Source organism: Halichoeres trimaculatus, unplaced genomic scaffold (genome assembly GCF_033239565.1).
Source record: "Halichoeres trimaculatus isolate MK-OKI-2021-1 unplaced genomic scaffold, fHalTri1.1 fHalTri1_scaffold_7, whole genome shotgun sequence".
Taxonomy (NCBI): domain Eukaryota; kingdom Metazoa; phylum Chordata; class Actinopteri; order Labriformes; family Labridae; genus Halichoeres; species Halichoeres trimaculatus.
This window is the reverse complement of record NW_027437185.1, coordinates 33176104-33197776: the sequence shown is the minus strand read 5'-3', so window position 1 is coordinate 33197776 and position 21673 is coordinate 33176104. Positions and strand designations below refer to the sequence as shown.

General features: G+C 41.2%; 1 protein-coding gene across 3 annotated transcripts in view; it reads left to right on the top strand.

The window, feature by feature from the left end:
- Positions 1-21673, top strand: part of LOC141793357 (transcription factor COE3) — a 174535-nt gene that overhangs the window by 32274 nt on the left and 120588 nt on the right. For all 3 annotated transcript variants that reach the window (XM_074673988.1, XM_074673989.1, XM_074673987.1), the window contains exons 5-6: positions 1323-1396; positions 14163-14231. In XM_074673988.1, the coding sequence (XP_074530089.1) occupies positions 1323-1396; positions 14163-14231 (143 nt within the window). The remainder of the gene's footprint in view (positions 1-1322; positions 1397-14162; positions 14232-21673) is intronic.

Here is a 21673-nt window from a genome sequence, read left to right as displayed (position 1 = left end):
ACTGGATTTACGGTCAAATAATCTGGTTTATTTATGAGTTTTGTGTCTTATCTTTGAGGTTAACCAGGTCACACAAGGAGAAAACTTGTTAAATGGAGGTACTAACTGGTTATTTGTGGAGTAAAGTGGTTATTCTGTGAAGCTAACCTGGTGATCTTACTGTGCAGAACAAAACGGTTAAATGGTTAATAAACTTGTTTACAAAGAAAGGTAACATGGTCAATTGGTGAATATACGCAAATAGATATTTTTTTTAAATCAACGAACATGTATAAATCTTAAAATGTGTCATAAACAGGTTTAAAATGTTGTTTTTACTTTTAGAAGAAACTGGTTTATTTTGGGGTAAAATGGTTTATTTATCTACTGAAGTAATTAATTGACAAAAATAGCTAATTTCTGGATTAAACAAGTTTATTTTGAGTAAAGGAAGTTGATTTCTAGATGACTAATGTTAATTTGTAAATTAAACTATCTCTTTTAGGACTCACCTGGTCAAACTGTTTCGAGTAAATTAACAGAATAAGTCACTAAATAAGCTTTTTGAAGTTGTTGTTGTAAGTTATTTTGTAATTAATTTATTGCTAATGTATTAATTTCCAATTTACTCATTTATTTTATTTGAATTATTTTTTTAAGGCAAAAATAAGTTTCATTTTGTATATTTCAATTAATTCCCATCAAGTCTTTAAATAATTTTTTATTGAGTATAACATAGTTTTTTTGTAAACAGAACTTGTAAATTCTTCTGAATTAGTTCATTTATTCCTCAACCAGTGCTTTCTTTTAGACTAAACTTCATAAGTCAAAGACAGAGATAGTTAATTTTATACAAAAGTAATTTCTTTCAAGATTAACTGGTTTAATTTTAGGAGATTAACAAGTGTAATTATATCTTGTAGTACTTAGATTTGACTCTAACTTAATCAGTTTACAGAGCAGCTAAGATTTTATATCTGCTGCTTAAAAAGATGAAAGAAGCTGTATAGACCCATAAAAAGTGCACCACAGGGATGTTTTGATAACGTAAAGTTAACACCGTGAAGTGAACTTGTTTGTTTTGTCTGATTCTTAAAGCAGACAGATGAAAAAAACAGGATGAGCTTGATGATTTGTTGGCATACAGCAGGTTTAGAGGTAGAAGGAGGCATTTAGACAGGTAACAGGTTCAGGTAGGAGTGTTAAAAGCTGAAGGAAACAGGAAAGGATGATGAGAGTGTAAACAGGTGTGAGGCTCAGACAGGTAGAAGAAGCTCCTCTTTATTTAAACTCAGATTGTTAATGAGTCTTACCTGTGTGTGTGTGTGTGTGTGTCCCCTCAGGCCATCCTGTACGAAGGTCAGGACAAGAACCCCGAGATGTGTCGCGTCCTCCTCACCCACGAGATCATGTGCAGGTAAAATCAAACCCTGTTTTCTGCCTCACAGGAGCTGCTCGTGTTTCTGACGTGCAACCTTTACATTTAAATTTCAGCAGTGTTTAAATCTGGCCCCTCAGTGTGAGTGTGTGTGTGTTTGTGTGTGTGTCTGTGTGTGTGGCTGGGGGCTGGTAGGTTTTTGTTGATGCATGTATGGAACTGTATGTGTGTGTGAGGGGTGTTAATTATGCCTCAGAGGAAGTGTTGGTGTGTGTTTTTAACAGTGTAGCTGTCATGTCTGAGACCGTCAGAGTCAGAGGATTAAAATAACGCGTTTTGGTGTATTACAGCTCTGCAGTTTGCACTTTTTTTGTACATCAAACCCACAAAAGAGTTTAATTTAATGTGTAGCTGAGGTGCTTTAAAGTGGGGCTTTCTTTACTATCTATTCTGTCCCTCTGGTGCCCCCGTAGTATATTTATCTGATTTACAGCTCAAACAAATCATTTTTTTGTAAGAAAAATACTTTTTTTAAATCCTCTGTCTGAAAAATACTGTTTCTTTAGGGTTCCTTTTTAAACAGACCCTTTTTCCTCTGATTGGCTAGGCCCCTTGTGGCCTGTATGGAGCATAGCTATGTTCAGACCTTGATGTTTGAGGCCAGACAACTGGAGATCTTATGGTTTAGGATTGTTTTTAAATCTGTTAAGATCTGAAAAGTCTTCCTGTGTTTGGCTTTAATCCATCTTCCATCGATGTTTTGTTGATTTATATCCTTTAGACCCAACGTTTAATGAAACTAACAGCCAGCTTTAAACAAGTACTTGAATCCACCTTAACAGGTGTGATTTTCTCAATTTTTATAGTTAATAGTGTTGATTCAGTTTCCCTTATGTCGAAAATTAATCAACAAAAGAAGTTTCTCTGTGAAATAAAGCTGCTTAATGTTCAGTAGGAGGAACTCTGTAAAACAATATGAAGCAGATGTGTAGAAGTAAATAAGTAAGAAGAGGATTTAGAGGTGAACACAGAAAAACAACATCCAGACGGCATCCTGACAACACCTGACTGTTTGTTTTTTGGCTTGAGTGTGTGTTTGAGTGTGCGTGTGCGTCTTTAAGAGAAAAAAAAGAGCAGCTGTTGGTTTGTTTGTCGTTCATCACACCAATCAACACGTTTCCTGCCCTGCGTGTCTCTGCTGATGTCTGAGAGTTAATGTTTTTACTCGCTCAGACACAGGAGTGAAGAGGAAGAGGAGAGGAGGAGGAGGAGGAGGAGGAGGGGATAAAAATAAATACAAACAAACACAGAAGCACACATAGACAGCTGCTTCAGAGCATCTCTGTTTCTGTCGACGTTTAAAAGAGAAAATGTGTTTTAACTCTGAGTTTATTGGATCAGGTCTGACGTTTCACCAAAACAGATTTAAAAGAGCTTTAAAAGAGCTGGTTCGTCATCAGACTGATCAGGATAAAGTTTTAAAGGGCTCAGTGTCAGTTATCAACAAGTACTTTTTATGTCTTTGATGCGACAGTAGGTAGAGTAGGAAATAGAGCAAGAGAAGGGAGAGACATGAAGGAAACAGGCCACAGTCTACACTCCAACCTGGACCACTTGGCAATCTGTGTCTCAAAAGCCTTTTATCAGCCAGTACTTTTACCTCTGAATTCTAGAATCATGACATGATGTCTAACTTCAAGATTTATGAGATGAGGCCAGAATTCCGGAATGCTGACATAATGACGGAATTCCGGAATGCTGAGATAATGACTGGATTCCGGAATGCTGAGATAATGACTGAATTCCGGAATGCTGATACAATGCCAGAAGTCCGAAATGCTTAGATATTTTCAGAATTCCAGAATGCTGAGATAATAAAAGAAATCCAGAATTCTGAGATAATGACAGAATTCCAGAATGCTGAGATTATGATAGAAATCCAGAATTCTGAGATAATGACAGAATTCCAGAATGCTGAGATTATGATAGAAATCCAGAATTCTGAGATAATGACAGGATTTCAGAATGCTGAGATAATGACAGAATTCCAGAATGCTGAGATAATGACAGAATTCCAGAATGCTGGGATAGTTCCAGAATTCCAGAATGCTGAGATAATAACAGAATTCCAGATTGCTGAGATAATGACAGAATTCCAGAATGCTGAGATTATGATAGAAATCCAGAATTCTGAGATAATGACAGAATTTCAGAATGCTGAGATTATGATAGAAATCCAGAATTCTGAGATAATGACAGGATTTCAGAATGCTGAGATAATGACAGAATTCCAGAATGCTGAGATAATGACAGAATTCCAGAATGCTGGGATAGTTCCAGAATTCCAGAATGCTGAGATAATAACAGAATTCCAGATTGCTGAGATAATGACAGGATTCCAAAATGCTAAGATAATGACAGATTTACAGAATTGTGAGATTATGATAGAAATCCAGAATTCTGAGATAATGACAGAATTCCAGAATGCTGAGATTATGATAGAAATCCAGAATTCTGAGATAATGACAGGATTTCAGAATGCTGAGATAATTCCAGACTTCCAGAATGCTGAGATAATAACAGAATTCCAGAATGCTGAGATAATGACAGGATTCCAAAATGCTAAGATAATGACAGATTTCCAGAATTGTGAGATAATGACAGGATTCCAGAATTGTGAGATAATGACAGGATTCCAGAATTATGAGATAATGACAGGATTCCAGAATTGTGAGATAATGACAGGATTCCAGAATTGTGAGATAATGACAGGATTCCAGAATTATGAGATAATGACAGGATTCCAGAATACTGATATAATTACAGAATTTCAGAATGCTGTGATAATTCCAGAATTCCAGAATGCTGAGATGAAGGCCAGATCTTTATGATCTTTCAAAAATAAAGCTTAAGATTCTGGAATCTGAAATAAAGGCCAGAAATCTCGAGTCTTAAGATGAAAGACCTAAACTTTGTAAACCTGTGAAAAAGATCAAAATCCAAGAATCTGGAGACAAAGATTCAGATTCAGATTCAAAATACTTTTTGTACTCTTGGGTAAATTTGGTTTTCACTCAGTAAGTTCTCTCGAAGTGTAATGCACAGACCAACACGAGACAAGACAAAGTGATGGCAGTGCTGCTTAGGCTAAAAGAACAAAGAGGACGGTCCCAAGATAAAAAGCAATATAAGTTAAAACATACAAAACCAAATGATGAAAATGTACCATTCATAAGACAAGATGAAAGAAACAGTACACGGAATGAAAACATTAGTTATGTTGCAGTTTCTCTCATTTGTTAATAGGACAACAGGTACAAAGCTGTTTTTGAAGCATCTGGTTTTACAAGCAGGTATCATGAACCTCCAACCTGATGGGAGCAGCTCAAAACTCACCATTAAGAGGGTGGGAGTCATCTCTTACGATAGAGTCAAGCATCCTTTGTAACTGTTAGGTGTATGGTGATTCTGGGTGAAGCTGAAACTCTCCAATCAGCTTGCTAGACCATTTCAAAATTTGGTTTAAACAATCTGTTTTTAAGGACATGTTTCCAAACCATAAAACAAGATAGAAAGATAAAACTGATTCAATAAAAGCATGATAAAACAAGGTCAATGTAGTCCTGTCAGTGTTAAAAATGGACAGTTTTCTCAAACAGAAAAGGCGCTGTCGTCCTTTTTTGTACACAGCTTCACAGGTTGCCTCAAAGTTCAGTCTGTTGTCGATGATAGTTTGAAGATGAAGATGAGGAAAGGAAGGGAAGGGAAACAGGAGAGAAGCCATGTTTTACAAAAATCAATGATCATGTCTTCTGTTTTAGAAATGTTCATCTCCAAAGGCTAAAATTTTCATACTTTGAAATGAAGGAATTCTTAGATTAAGACAAGAATTCCTGAATCTTCTTTCAGTAAGTTAACATGCAACTTAAGAAAACAGACTATGAGCTTAGTCAAACTAATGAAATTAAACTAAACAGTTTATTAGCACACATAGATTATGCTATTGCTATTAGACTTGGATTCAGCAGGACTGGCCCTGTTTCAAGAGGAAGTAGATGACCATGATAAACAGGGTCACTGCGCTCATACAGTCTAAAGTTTGCCCTCCTCAAACTCTCTCTGTGTCTCCTCCGCTATAACTTCTGTAAACTTCCCTCCTCCTCTCTGGACTTTATCGAGCCGATCGGCCTGTTCCTCCTCTGTAAGGCGCTTTAGATCGGAGCTTCATTTCCATAATGACGGCCTGCTGTCTGTCGGAGCTTCAGTCATTATGTGATTGAGTGAGATTATTAAGCAGCCTTCCCCTGATGGATGCTGTGTTTCCTTCACTAATGAGAGAGAGATCACTCTTTCCGTCCCTCTCTGTCTCCCTGCTCCCAGGTGAGCTCGTCTTTATGGGTGTCCCTGTTGGTTTGTCTACCTGGATCACAGTGAGCAGGCTGCACCTCCAGGTGTGACACCTGTTTCAGAGAGGACAGGTGAAAATGAGGCTGTTGTTTTCCAGTTTGTGCTCATGTTTGAAAGTTAGGCACATAAACACATTTGGACATCATTTTACCTGAGATTAAAGAGGTCTTCGTGGACTGAAAACAGCTTTGAACCATGTGAGAGAAAGAAACAAAAAAATGTTGAAGGTACCTAAAAACAGACCTAAAATTATTGGAAAAATAGAGCTGCATGGTGGCGCACTTATAGCTCTTGGTGGTCACCAGCTCAAATCCTGGTTCGGGCAAGGTGGGCCTGCGGGTGTGAGTGTGGCCGTGCGAGGTTGCCCTGTCAGACTGGTGACCAGTCCGTCCAGGGTGTACCCCACCTCTCACCCTAAGACTGCTGGGATAAGCTCCAGCCCTGACCCTGGATAAATAAATAAAAACAAAATTAAACAATACAACAGTTGAAGCTACACAGGAAAACATGGGACCGAATATTTAATCTGGAGGGTACCTCAAACTGTTTTAAACGAAAGCGTACCTTTAAAGACACCTTACATCAGCATCAAACAGATGCTCATGAGTACGTTCAAACAAGCATTTTAAAGAAAGCTTCAGACACTTAGGGTAACTTAAAGAAAGTACCAATCAGGGGGTACCTTAAAATAAACGCTCACAAAGTGTCATAGCCAAAATAAAAAGCTACCAAGACACCTCGAAACAAATATTTGGAAAGTAACTGATACTGTAACAGCTTAAACATGAAGAAGAGTAGAAACAGTGAGGTGTTTTTGAAATAGACTCAGGCAAAAGTTAGACATTCGTCAAGAGCTGCGTTTCCACCAAGCAGACCGGTTCGGTTTGTCTCAGTACAGCACGCATTTTGTTGTGCTTCTACTGACTTATCCTGGGACAGATCCCCAAATAACCGAGACGAGCCGTCCCACTTTTTGGGACCCTTTCGTCGGGGTGCCAGACTGAACCAATCCGCTCTTGGAAGGTGGAGCTACAACACTGCAGACCGTTGACTGGTCCAAAGAATCGTCACTTACCCCGACAGCAGCTGCATTCCTCCTGGCGGCACACAGACTTCTCTGAAACAAAGCTTGATTGTTCTTTGTATCAAAGAGCTACATGACAATCACAGAGAGGACGAAATGCTGCATGTCTTCCATCGTTGGTCTTTGTTTACTGTCTTGTTTTTCTTTTTTGTTGGATTTATTAGCGGGGTAAACTGCGTTGCGCTGCTACAGCTGCTAAGGGGTACCTAAACATTACCCAGGAAAAGAAGACCGTCTCTACATCTAGACACTTGAGGTATCTAAAAGTAGTCTTAACCAATCTTCAGAGTGACCAAAAGCAGATGCCAAAAGGTGCCTTAAAACAGTCTTTTTTTGCAAGTGGAGGCCAAAGGAAAAAGCCACTTAACGCACTTAAAAACAAGTATTTGGAAACAGAAGAAACCTAAATAGATAAAACATGTGGAAAGGAAAACAGGCAGTTTGGGGTCCGTTGACTTGACTTGAAACACAAGATAACTTGTGGGGACCTCAGGACAACTACCTTTGCGTAGAAACCCCAAAAGACAGATGTTCAAAGTGTATGTATGAAAGAAACAAAGACTTTGGGGTTCCCTTACAACAAGTCAGACAACAAAATCTTCCTGACCTGAGCTGAGCGAGAGAATTGAGTTTCTGAGATATTTTCAGTTGTTTTTCTGCCTGATCTGTGGCATAAAATCAACAAAATCTTCCTTTCTGCTGGATTTGTGTGTGTGTGTGTTTGTGTGTGTATGTGTGTCAGCTGTGACCTCTCCATCTTGCCACCGCGGCACATTAACCATTCTTAAATGGGCCCGCGCATCTTTCCAAAACTACCAATCACAAACCAGTGAGCAGGCGCGGCGGTGGCAGCCAGGTTGGCACACCAGAGTCGCCAGCGGGCTCCCGGAGGCTCGCCAGCTCCGGGCCGCTTTCCTCTCCTCGCCTCGCCGACACCTCGCTCCCTCGCTGGCTGCCAGGCTCGGGGCAATGCTGAGAAAAACCTGCTGCCACGTTCGCCGAGAGGGAAGCGGCGTCCCGGCCAGGCGGCGCTGGCTCGCCTTCTGGCTGGCAGGCACAGCAAATCATCGAGTCTGGCTTCCACAGCGTTCCAGGCCTTCGGGTAATTACAACACTTGCCCTTTGAAAGCGAGCCCTGTGCTGCCGGTCCGTTATCTGGACGCTGTGATCCGAGCACCGGCCTCTGACGCGGCGCTGCACGGCCCTCGGGGAGCCTTTGAAGGGCTCTCTCAGTGTGTGTTTTTTCGCTGCGAGTGTGTGATAGTGCAGCGCAGACGTGCCCGGACAAACCTTCCCTTTGTGCTTTAAGTAGATTCCACTTGTGGCGACGTCTGAAGTGGCCGAGGAGGAGCAGCCAGCGGTAATGATGCCTGTGTGGCCTGACCGGGGCTCACTGGCCAAACCGGCTCCCGTGGCAGGATTATTTCAGGCCCCTGAGTGTGTGTGTAAGTGTGTGTGTAAGTGTGTGTTAGTGTTAGTGAGGAACAGTGTGAGCGTGCGACCTGAGGAAATTTTCTGTAGCGTTGACGATGGATGAAATCTCAGCGTCAAACTGAGTGACAGCCCCACAAACAACACAAACACACACTGTTTGTTTTATTTTAACCTCACACACACACATTCACACACTCACAGCTTCACACTCCTCTCAGGTCCGTGTGTGTTGTTCTTCTCAGTCATTAGCCGGCCGTGGTGTTAGCCTGTTTGCGGCCCGGGGGGAAACGTCATTAAGGCGATATTGTGGACGCTCAGCCAAGGTTTGTTTTCGTCTTTGGAAAGGGGCCCCAGGTCCCTGGAGGGGCCCCGGCAGTGCTCCTGGGGTCCGGTTTGTTTATAACACTTCTTTGGCAGTTTGGAGGAGGTTGTCACCACAGCAGCACCAGTGGGTTTCCAATGCTAATTGGTCTCCTGGAACTTTCACTAATGGTTCCAAGTAGCTGGGGGAATAAATTATTGTGGCGCGTTCTATGGCAACACACACACATACACACACACACCCATCCAGACACAAACACGGCGCTTAGTTTATGATTTTTCTCTACTTAGAGATCAAACGGGGCGATAAATGATTCATAAAGCGTCTCATTTGGCATTCGCAGCCTCGATTTGACGCTTGTTTGTCAAATGGCAATTTGATTCAGGACAGCGTGGGGCCGACGCAGGAGCGTAATTGGACGTCGCGGGTCAGATGCAATATGATTAATTTTTAAGAATTACCGGAAGATATGTTAATGACCCTCACAGCGACGCAGGGATACGAGGATTGATTGTGCGAAGCAGCTTGTCAGGTTATTACAGGATGGAGATGGAAACTGATGTGGGGATAGTTTTGTAGTTATGAACGTCAGATTCTGTTTCTTCATTTCATAAAGCTGCTGGACTTCATACAGATGTTTGGTGATCCAAATTAATTTTGACAAAGTTCTTACATCGCTGTCCCGTTGGAGGTAGAGAAAGTGAAAGTTTCCTCTAAGGATGAAAGTGACTCAGTGACAGAAACGCTCAGATGTAGACAGATGAAGACAAACTAAATCACAATACTGAGATAAAAAATAAAAATTATATTCAATAAATTTTGACAGACTATTGATTGCAATAGAAAATTATTGCAACAGGTGGCAAATAGAGAATAATTTGAAGGAAAAACAGAACTTAATGTGGGTGAAACATGAAAGATAAAAAGTAATGAAGAAATGAAAAATTAAACAATCTTATGGGCATTTTTTTAATAAATGTAATGTCAAAATCGGAAGTTATGAAAAAATATTGCATGCATTTAGCCATTAAGTTTGAAGCTATGATGTAGCAAGACTTTTATTTATTAAAGAAGCAAAAATCCAGATCTTTCAGTTCATCAAACACAGATTTCATCATAAAGTAAATCCAAGTTTTCATTGCAAACATAAAAAATAAAGACAACGTTTGTATCCAGCTTCTAATAACTTAAACACAGGTATGAGCAAGACGACAGCTGAGTCTGCGGTCAATGACGGTAGGCTGTGTAGGTCTTCCACCCATAGGTGCGCCCTTTTGCCCAAAGAGAGAGCACAGAAAAATAAATTACAAATTAAATCAAAATACAGGAAAATTAAACATAGCTCTTACACTTATTTCTCTGAGAGCAGTGTTGCCATTGTAGCAACTTTGAGGCTATATTTAGCAAGTTTCAGACCCTCTCATGACTTGTTTTTGAAAAGCAACGAGACAAGTATGGGCACAGGAAAGTTTATTTATAGTTTTGAACATATTTATGGCGTTTTTCACTCTCCCATGATGACATTACTCTCTCCTACAGCCAAGGTTATAATAGTTTTGGATTTGTCTTTATAGTTTAGTTTTAGTTCGTTTTGAAATTTTTTCCCAATAGTTTAGTTTTAATTAGTTTTAGAGCGGGCATTCTAGTTTTAATTTATTTTTTGATTTTTGCAACAAGGCTTAGTTTTAGTTTAGTTTATGTTTTTTCATACCTTATTAACCAGGTGCAGGATCCAAAAAGGTCAGAGTAAATATTTTCTCATACTGTTTATTTTTCAAGTCCAACATAGTGCTCACTGCTCAGTCAATGCTGATACTGACCTGTTGGCTGCTGCCTTAAACACATGAAAATAATAAACTTAATATAAAAAACATAAACATATATTATATAAAAAAATAATATAAACATAAATTATATAAAACAATATAAGCCAGTCAGTGCAGTAAACAAGCACGTCCCAGTACGTCCCTATGATGGTACTTTACAGTACTGACAACTGCCTAAAACTGTTGTAAAATTGGTTGGGAAAATGTGTCGGATTAATTTAAATCCTAAAAGCTATTAATATTGTCAGAAACGATAACGAAGGACATTTTGTCTTTAGTTTTGGTTAGTTTCAGTTAGTTTTGTGAACACAAGATACAGTTTTAGTTTACTTATCGTTTTTGTTTTCTTTTCTAGTTTTTATTAGTTCGAGTTAACTGCAATGTATTTTAAATTTTATTTTTAGTTAACTATTATAACCTTGCCTACAGCGTCCATGAAAACTGACAAAAATGGCTTGTTATGCAACTTAGGCGTTGGCGTCATTTGGCATCTTCTGGGACAGCCAATATCTACTGTCTTCACTGAGGAGTTGACAGTACAACTTGAAAACTGTGACTTAGGATTCAATTATATGACCTCATAATCACATTTATTTTTTATCTTAAAGACAGCATAATGTTGAGAACATTCTGTTTCCTCTGGATGAAGCACGACAGAATGTTAAGATCAAAGGTAAAGGAAGCGTGCTTCAGACACAAGTCAAGCTAGATTTTGTAAGAGAGCCTGATAGTGCTGAGATTCTACAAAGGCTTTATTGATGCACCAGAAAATGCTAAACTATACTTCATTTAAAAAAGCATATGTGTTTAATTTCCAGGGACAATGCTTAATAAAACTAACAGTACACAAAGAAACGACATCACAGCATTAAATTTAGAGAGTAGGAAGCCGTAGATTAGGGGTGGCCAACCTGCCACATGCGGCTCCTTGATCCATTCATTATTGTTATGAGTAGTGGTGTACCAATCAATCTAAATTATTGATATATTGATGTTGTGATCAGTATTGATCAATACTTGGTCAAACTTTGTTTGTGTGTGAGAGGAAGTGTGTGTGTGATGTGGCTCTTTGTAGTGCCATGGTCATTTTTGTGGCTCTTGGTCTCTGGTTGGCCACCCCTGCCGTAGATGTTAAATATGTGCAAGACAAGCAGGAAGAAGCACTACGCAAATGTTGAATGAAAAACGAAAAATAAACAAATATTAAGGCATCGAATGGGAATAAACAAGTTTTGACCCTTTTGGAAGTGGAATACATATTTCTGAGAGGGGAATAAAGTTTAAGAGATTCCAGTTAAAGTCTTTTCAATATTCCACTTCGGACTTAACAATAGGTCTGCTAGTGAGTCCTCTGATTGACTGTAGACTGTGTAGTATAAAGAGAGATAGCTACCTCAAGTGAGGCAAGAATAGTTAGGGCTCCCCCTGGTGCCTGGCTGCATTATAAGCCTTTAACTGTGCTTCCTTTAAACAGTTGGGACCAATTCAAAAATCCAGAAACAAGTCAAAAGTGATTCTCAGTCATGGTTTCTGTCACTAGAGTCGGCTCCTGTCGCGTTGATTATTTCCAAGGAGTTTATTTTTCAGACAAATTTAGTCTGAATCTGGAAATGCTCGTGGTGCGTTCACTGACAGCCTCACGCTGTTGGACACTAAACGCACCACATTAAAACACTTCATCATCAAGGAAAACCTGCTACACACCGTCTGTTTGACGGATATTAATGTGCAGCTTTCAGGCCTCTACTGTCCAACATGACACACTGACCCTGCCCCCTAGAGGCCATGTTTGGCTCCACCCACCCCCTGCAGAGCTGAGACACAAACCCAGCGCTCCCTCCCTCCCTCCCTCCCTCTGGATGCCAGCACAGACGGTGGACCAGCTCCTGTTTGGTTTTGGTTTCACGTTGGACTCAATGAAATGCTCACCGGGCGGTTTGCCCTCTGGCTACCTGGGCGGCTGTTTGGCGAGCAGCCGTGCGGTTGGCTGGCTGGTTGTCAGGGGGTGACGGTGCCGGGGGTCAGGTGGGGGAGGGGTTGGGGGGTCCACAGTGGTGCCTCCATTGCTGGGTGTAGTCCAACTGTTGGTGACCTTGGCTTGGACCCCACCCAGCTGGACGGAGAGAAGAAGTGTGTGTATGTGTGTGTGTGTGTGTGTGTGTGTGTGTGTGTGTGTGTGTGTGTGTGTGTGTGTGTGTGTGTGTGTGTGTGTGTGTGTGTGTGTGTGTGTGTGTGTGTGTGTGTGTGTGTGTGTGTGTGTAAGGGGAGTGGGCTGCTTTTCCAGCACAGTCTGAATTCTGGAGACAGATTTTGACAGCATTTTTTTTTGCAGGGTTATTATTTGAATTTTTTGTGTGTGTCTCTGTGAAACTGTTTGTAAAGTTTGTGTTTTGAGATGAATTTGGTGTGATGCTTCCTTTTTGTTTGTTCACTTCTGTTGCTCTTGGACAAAGAGGTTTTTCAGTTGGATTATGATGAACTAAAAGCTCTCAGGGCCTGTTTTCACTGGCAGCGTTTTTCAACTTTTCAACATATTTTCAAAACACACTGACAAACTTCAGTTGTTCTTTTTTTCTTTACACTTTCTCAGAAAGTAAAACCTTTGGAAGAAACTTCCTTCAGCCATTGAGGCTATTTTAAAGCGTGTAGCAGCTGTTAATGCCAGGACATGAATCTTTCTTTGTTTTTACATATTTGTTGTAAAATTCTTTCAAGAAAGTGCTAACTGTAATGATACAGAGCAATTAAAAACAAACTAATCAGTCACAACCAGTGCAAGTTAAAGGTCTTGTTGGACACAGGTTGTTGTGTGACAGGTACATTTTGCAGTAAAGTATAATCACTGTCTCCATATTTTAAAGGTAGGGTCTGCAGGATTTTGACCACGAAAACCAAAGTGAAATGAAACGCAAAACAGATAACGTTTTTAACTAAACAAGGGCAAAGCTTGGCTTGACTTTTACTCGCTTACGAGAACTCAGCACGAGTTAGCTTTCTGCTAACCAGGTATGTGTCAAATACCCATGATTAGCTTGTGCTAATGTGCTAAGTCAGGTGCACAGTTCTCGAGGCTCTCCCACGTAGAAACACAATGCTACAGGTGGTTGCTGGGCTAGTGCCAAGAAGGGAAGGAGGAGGAGCCCAGTTCGAATGTTTTGTTTACTGAAAAGTAACAAAATTTCCTGCAGACCCTACCTTTGACGGTTTTAAACTAGGCTGCGATAGAATATTAATATCCATCTCACATTAAACTCGCTTTCAAAAGAATAGAGTTCTCACTGTCTTTGTCCTTTTATTTTTTATCTTTTCTGCCTGTGTATGTCTCTGTCTGTCTTTAAAGTTTTGTAACTTTGCGTCCTCTCTGTTGATTTGTTTCTCTGCGTCTTTGTTTTTCTATCTTTGTTCTTTGTCCATCTCTTCTTCTTTTTGTCCTCTTTCAACTTGAGGCTCTGTCTTTGTATCTTTGTGTCCCTACATCTCTGTCTCTTGTCTTTCTTTTTCTGTCCTTAAATTTTTTTTATGTATGCCTCCATGTTTTCCTTTCATATTGTTTACGTCTTCATCTCTTTCTGTATTTGTATCTTTTTCTTTGTTCAGTTTGTGTCTTTGTGTCATCTTTTCTAGTCTATCGTCAGTTAAAAATCAAAGTGTCGACCTACTCTTGTTACTTGGTCTTTGCCTCAGGAAAAAGTCTTGTCCTCTCCTCACATTGTCGTTTCTGTTTTCTTCCAGTCGGTGTTGTGACAAGAAGAGCTGTGGAAACCGCAACGAGACGCCCTCTGACCCCGTCATCATCGACAGGTAGGACCTCACCTCTTCCTTCCCCACTCCGCTTTCCTGTCTTTAAGTCCAGTTTGGGTTCTTCCAGCTCAGTTCAGGACGCTCATCTTACTTGCAGACACTTGGAGTGTGCAGCTTGAGCTCTGGTTTGATGTTTTGTGCAGGTGTTGGTGTAAGCATGTGTTAGTTTGATTATGTTTGTATCAGCTGAGGGGATTTCTGTTGCTTTCTGAAGCTCAAACCAGATTTTCAAACACTCATAAAAATCTGGTCGGAGAGTTAAACCCAAACTCTACCAGCCAATCAGAGGGCTCCAAACTTTATCAGCTGCTCCTTTATTAACGAGCTACCCCGCCTCGCCCTTGTGTCCTTGGAGTCGGCGTCTGTCGTTATGGCGGCGAGCTGTGATTGGTTGAGTGACATCAGGGGGAGCTGATGACCTCAGAGGAGGTCAGGAGGGACGGGGGGGATAACTCCATGTTGGCTGGTTAGAGAAGCTTTGGACTGCAGCCACCACACACACACACACACACACACACACACACACACACACACACACACACACACACACACACACACACACACACACACACACACACACACACAGACTTCCCAAACACATGTGTGTATAGGAGACAGTGAACATGTTACATGCTACGTCCATATTTTGAACGTACACACCTCAGAACACTCACATACACACACACACTGTCCTCTCACCTCAGCCTGTGTGTGTGTGCGTGTGTGTCTGATGGGTGTTTTTAGAGGTTTTGTCACCTCTCTGTGTGTCCTCTCACACATGAGATGGATTCTATACATCTGACCATCACCTCCCTCCCCCATGGCATGTTCAGGCACAAAGCATTGTGGGTAAGAACCTGTCTTATACATATAGAGACACACAGCAGCTCTGTGTGTGTGTGTGAGTGGTTGTGTGTGTGTGTGTGTGTACACAGCTTTAATTAGGACACAACAGGACACTGACACTGAAAACACACACACACACACACACAGTAACTGTGAACTGTGTGCATATTAATGCAAACACACACATATATGTGCAGACACACACACCGTGTCAGTCCGTGTCTGTGATTTACGGCAGCGCTGCTTGTTTCTCTGCATTTTAGAGCCTGTTAAGAAATGCAGGATTTATTAGTGTGACCTCCTCTGACACACACACACACACACACACACACACTTACAAAGTGGCGTTGGTGGTGGGGTGTGTTTAGTGACCCATCATGCAAATGATGTGTCTCTGCAGCTACAGTAAAACAGTTTAATGTTGAGAAAATTCATGTCTCTGAGACATAAATCACACACACACACACACACACACACACACACACACACACACACACACACACACACACACACACACACACACACACACACACACACACACAGGGTATTTGTGATGTTTTATGTCGCAGTGACTTCCTCCATCATCTCTCATCATTAATTATTCCTAATGTCCAGCTACTCTGACCTTTGACCTTTGACCTTCAGACTGCTGCTCAGGTGTTTCCGAACTTTGTGAATCTGGCTTTAAAGAATGTAAACGTGTTGGTCAGTTACAGAGTTTACTCTCTAAGACACAGTTGACAGTCAAACCAAAGTAAACAAACGGTGCTGTTGGTCTGTGGTTTCAGAGTGCGCCCCCTGTACAGAGTTCAAAGGTCTTTGCACACTGAAATGTTTTTTTTTGTCCAAAATTGATGCATGTTACAAAAGAAATTCAATCCTATGTTTTGTCAATCACATTTGCACTTTGTTGTCGAAACTTATAACTGTCTTTATATTTGTAGGAACAGGTTTGATTTTTTGAGTTTTTTCGCGTCCACCCAGCTCATTTCCTGGGTAGTTTGACAGTTTAAAGACGCTGTAGGCTACTTGTAACATCACATTCTTACATTTTCTGACACATTTTCTCTACACATTTAGGAGTTGTTTAGATGATGAATGAAGACTTGTGTATATGCGTGTGGCGGCCAGGGATGGGTACTGAATTAGGCACTTTTATAGGTACCGACCAAATTTTGTCAAAAGTACCGGGTACTGATTCATATCGAAAGGTACCATGTTTGGGTACCTTAATGCATCCTTGTGACTGTGAAGGAGTGGAAGAGTAGGCAATTTTCCATGCTGGACATGAACACAGCATTGCAAGGTTATATATTGAGGAATAAATGTGTTATATTGAAAATTTGTTATATTTTATTTTTAAACAAATTGCCACATAAACACGAAAAAAGTGCCAAAAATTGGTACCGCTCAGTACGGGTACCGATTGTCAGGTACCGGGCATTGGTACTGTACTGTTTCAAATTCGAAAGGTACCCATCCCTAGTGACAGCATATCTGTGTGATTTTACCTATGTTTGTGAGCCAGAGCGTGCATACCTCAAATATACTAACAGGCGCTGCTCAGGATAATTTGCTTGATGGTTCCATTTCTCGCACTGCAAATTTTTGCAATTTATACACAAATTAATGCATCAGATTCAGTGTGCAAGGTGTCTGTGTGTGACTTTTTTTTTTTTTTTCGATTATGGATCCAAAAATCTCATCTGAAAAAAACAGAATGTGTGCAAAAACCTTTTGTCAGAAAATAGCGCCACCTATATGACGCCCAAAGACTTTCCAGCGTGCTTGTTATCTTTCAGTCAAGTGCCTCCTGATTGACTTTGTGTCCTTGAGCATGTCCCACAAAGTGGCAAACTCCGCCACCAAGAAAAGATCGAAAGTGCTGAAACTGCATTTCCTCAAGAGTCCACTAGAGGCTGGCTGTGGAAGCAGCAGAAGCCACATACACACCGGTTCAAAAACATTGGTCTGTACAGCAGAAATAAACATGTTCACAGTCTGATTTAAAAAAGGTACATTGTTTGTCTGGACAGGGGTTGACATTTTTTAAGAATCATGATCCTTTGAAGTTATTGAAGATTTTTTGACTCTTGCTGCCTTAACCAAAGTTAGGTTGAGTTTCCAGTGTGGCTTTAGTTGGAAACAGGGTTCAAAATTATCATAAAGTCTACGTCCCTGATTGGGTTCGGAAAGTGAAATCGCTTCACGTTCCTCACCCCACAGGAGAATCTGACAAGTTAATCTTTCGGAATATGAAAATATCAGGACTTTGCCGACTTCTGTAAGAAGACACAACTGTCCAGATTGTACCTTAGTGTGCATTCAGCTTTGGCAAACTTTGATGTCACTTCAGGCAGCTTGGAAAATGACTGACTGAATGTGGGTGGAACTGCTAACACAGCTAATGTTTTAAAGCTAAAAATTTCAAGTTTCAAGCTTTGTGCAGAAAATTCAGGTGCAAAAATAAACACTGCTTTTACTACAGGAGCAAAATGTTTCTGCAGAAAATGAGTGGAACAACCCTTTAACTCCTCAGCTGAAGCTTGGATGGAGAGCTGCTGTTGGTCACTAACAGGCCTGTGTGTGTACGTATGTGTGTGTGCGTGTGTGTGTGAATATAAATGCGTGCTGATGCTCCTCTCAGAGGTCGCTTTGTTTCCTCGCTCCCCCGTTAATGGCTGAAATCCTGCCGAGGCAGCAGAACGCGGCGCTGACGGATCGCTGTAACTCCGCCGTTATTACACGCTAATATTGCAATTAGATGGGTGGACAAGTTGCCCGAGCGGGGCCCATAAATCCCCCCACGGTGTCAGAGCGTACGAGGGGGCCGAGCTCTAATTACCCAGAACACACCTCTCCCCCCTCCTCACCCATCCTCCCCCCTCCTCAGCTGTCTGACCATCGCCTTGCTGCTTTAATGGTCGAGCCTTACATGGAGGTCACGACCTCCACACCCCCTTCAGATCAACACTTGTTCTCTAACACCATTTGCAGCTTTCATGTCATCTGCAGAGAGGTGAGTTTAAGTGATGGAGGGTGACCTTTGACCTTTGGACACGCCATCAGACTCCTGATACGTGTGAGCCGCTCCGCAGACGGTTTTATCTTTTATTTAAGCCAAACAATAAAAGAATCACCCCCTTCCTTTCTTTATTAAGAGAACTACATTACCCATCAGCCCTCTCTCTGCTGATAATAAACACATTGTAGTGATTTAACCTCCTCTTCTTTTTTTGCTACCTGAACCAATTACAGTTGACTGGGAGGGAGAAATCGAGGCTGAGCGTGTGATTTTATTTCCTTTAAGTGTTTCCTGGTTTGAGAATAAATCATCATTTGCAGAAACAGAACCCCGCACGCCGTCTCTGTCCCCTGTTAAGATGTTTTATCGTCTCGTGGGAGCCGAGGAGCCGCAGAGCGAGAGGAAGGTTTGATTTAAAGAGACGATTCAGGAGGAAACAACACTGAACACGCCGCAGAGGGTTCTGTGGTTTAAAGGTTTATTATGCTCCTTCTGTGGGAGGTAACACACAGATGAAACACACCTTTAAACAATCATTTTATCCTGAAATCAAGGAGTAAAATTCTGTTTACTATCACATATTTAGAGACTAAGACTGTGGCCCAAAGGTAGCTCTCTGACTCTAAGCAATCTACAGACAAATGGAGATTTAGATAGTTAAGATAAATTAAATTTCATTTTAAACAACTAAAACTTCTCCTTGGAAAAAAAACCCATCTTTAAGAGCTTATAAACAGGCGTTAATTGTGGTATTTGAGGCTGGTTCTGACCTGATTTTTAGATTACGCTACTTCCAAAGTGGAGTTGTATTTTAGCTTAGTTGTAAATCATTTCCTGTGCAGTGTCTGAGGAGCATAGGAGTCAAATATTAGCTTCTCATTGTCAGATGAATGGCTGAAACTCTGCTCTGCCTTAGGAAGCAAAGGACTTCCTATTAACATGCGTGTTAAAATGGGAAGTCTGAAATTTCTACAGCAGAATTCAACATTTTAAGAGCATGGTACAAAAACAGTTGTGGTAATACAGAAATCAGGTTTAATCTGACTGACCTCTTCTAGATCAGCGTCTGGTTAGTCTCTGCTCCATCACAACATCAAAAATCATAGCTTTTAACTCTTGTGAATGTGTTTACTTCCACTGGCTCGACTTGGTTGCGTTTCTGCTCTGTCTTAGCTTCAGCAATCTGAGTCCTCTGCAGCAAATGCACAAAAGTTTTATCTACTTTTGGTACTTTTTGCCATTATTGATCAGACCGCTAAGAAAAGACAGGAAAATGAGGGGCGTAGAGATCAGGGGAAGATGTGCAGCAAATGGTTGAGGATGGAAGGGGGCGCAGGGTTTAACTACCAGACTAGGGCTGCAGCTAACGAATATTTTAGTATTCGAGTATTCTACTGAAAATCCCATCGATTAATCGAGTAATTGGATAAAATACATTTTTGTTTAGTTAAAGAGCAGTTCTTTTTCTAATTAAAGTTTTTCTCTTTAAGAAATAGAATTTTCTGATACAGCATGTCAATAAGAGCACTTGCTTTGGTAGCTCCAAAATCTGTAAACACACTTTGACACATTTTTTGTGCCTTGTACATCTCATCAAATGTTGCGGACCCAAATGGCACCCGTTTCGTAGAATGACCCATTAGTCTCCAAACTCCAAAAAAGAAGCTAGATTTGTTGCTAGTTGCTATTTTGTATAAGAAGTAGCTTGAGGGGTCTGAAAACTCTTAATATGGCCTCAGCTCTATTTGAAATACCACTCTTTGATCTTTTTTAAAATGAAACGATTCCTCGAGGCGTAGAAAATTACTCGAGTAATTTTTGTAATCGAGTACCTCAAATCATTCGAGGAATCGTTTCAGCTCTATACCAGACCAACAACATCATAGACTTCTATTTTTGCTGAATACATCAGACACCACTCAGCACAGGACAGGTTGAGGGGGGTAGGAAGTCAGACACTGAAACAGAGTTAAAAACACCCGGAGAGAAACTCTTCGTGTTGACATTGTATGGTCATGTAGAGTACAGACAGGTATGAAGTCAACAGGTTAGAGCTTCCCAGAAGATGGTGAAGACAGTGTCCTGACCTCAATATTACAGAAGAGCAAAGTAGAATCCACTGTTGCCAACTTAGAAAGTCTGTCTCTATAGTTTTAGTTTTCAGACCCTTTTAGCGCCACTTTTTCTATCAAAGTCTAGTGACTTTTTCTGTTGCTTGGGGGCTGTGAAAGCACGATTCAATCCAGCTGTGGGCCCCTCTCTGTTGCACACCACTCACGGGCAGATCTGAGTGTCCCTTTTGGGTCACTTTGGGTCTTTCTATCTCTCTCATGATGTTACATTTCTACCCTACAGCATCCGTGATAGTTACATGCCAATGGACATATTTTTGCAAATTAGGCGATGACGTTGATAAGCGACATCTAGAACAGTCAATATCTACTTTCCTTACTGGGTTGTGAGTTGGGAACACTGGATGGATCTTGGGTTAGCTGCTTTGGGGAGCCCAAAAACCCACCTTAGCTCTTTTAGTCTTAGCTAACTGGAGTTAGCTTTTCCAACATGGCAACCTCCATCCTTGGGGTTAAATCGCCTCTACAGAAACCAATTGGTGATGTCACCGAGACTGTGCTGATGCTTCATACCAGCGATTATCACAGCTCAGCTTTTGGTGCTTTTAATTTGAAAAAGAGAAGGTTTGTTCCCTCTTTTGTGCACCAATGTACCGATCAATCAGACTCAGAAACAAAACATGATCAGATTGAAACTTTGGCGTTGACCCATGGCATGACATGGCTCTGTCAGCCACTTTATTCTTCAAAGACTGGGCACCATGACAGACTTTTTTCTGTCTTCAGTTCCAGTGCTTTTGCTTCCCAAAAAGTGTAAATTAAGCATTTGAGTTAAAAAACAAGTTTTAAAGTCAAAGTTTCAGGAGAAAAAAACAACGAGAGGAGTCGACTTCAGCTTCTCAAGTATTTCTGTGAGGAGATCTCGGCCTCATCATGGATGAATTAATTCATGTTGCGGAGTGGGTATGTGTGTTGGAATCTATGGAGGGTTAACTCCACGGGGGGCGTGTGGTGGTGGGGCTGGTTGGGGGGGTTATCTGCCCCTGTGGACCCTTCCCAGCAATCGTAGCGCATCGATCGGGTGAGCGAGGCCCATCGGAGCCGGCCAGATTAAGAGTATAGATTTACAATAAAAGCAGGACATTACTGGGCAGGAGAGGCTAAAATTGAAAGGAGAGAGAAACACATGAGGGGGGGAGCCAGAGGGGGAGGAAGGCCTGCAGGGCTGCTGCAGGGGGTTCTGGGTAATTTGAGAGGAGGATGCGGGTGACGGTGGGAACAGGCGGGTCAGCTGATCGACCTGGTTTCAGGTTTGGTGAAAGGAGTCGATGTGACAGCAGCGTGTTAATGTGGGGTTTATGGTGTGAGGACGTGCAGAAGCATTGCATCATGGGTAAAGTAGGATTCTTAGAAGTAGAGGCAGATTCAATACGTCCAATCGATTCTTTACACTTACAGCATGTTAGTGTCGATATGTGAATCAATATGTTGAGGTATGC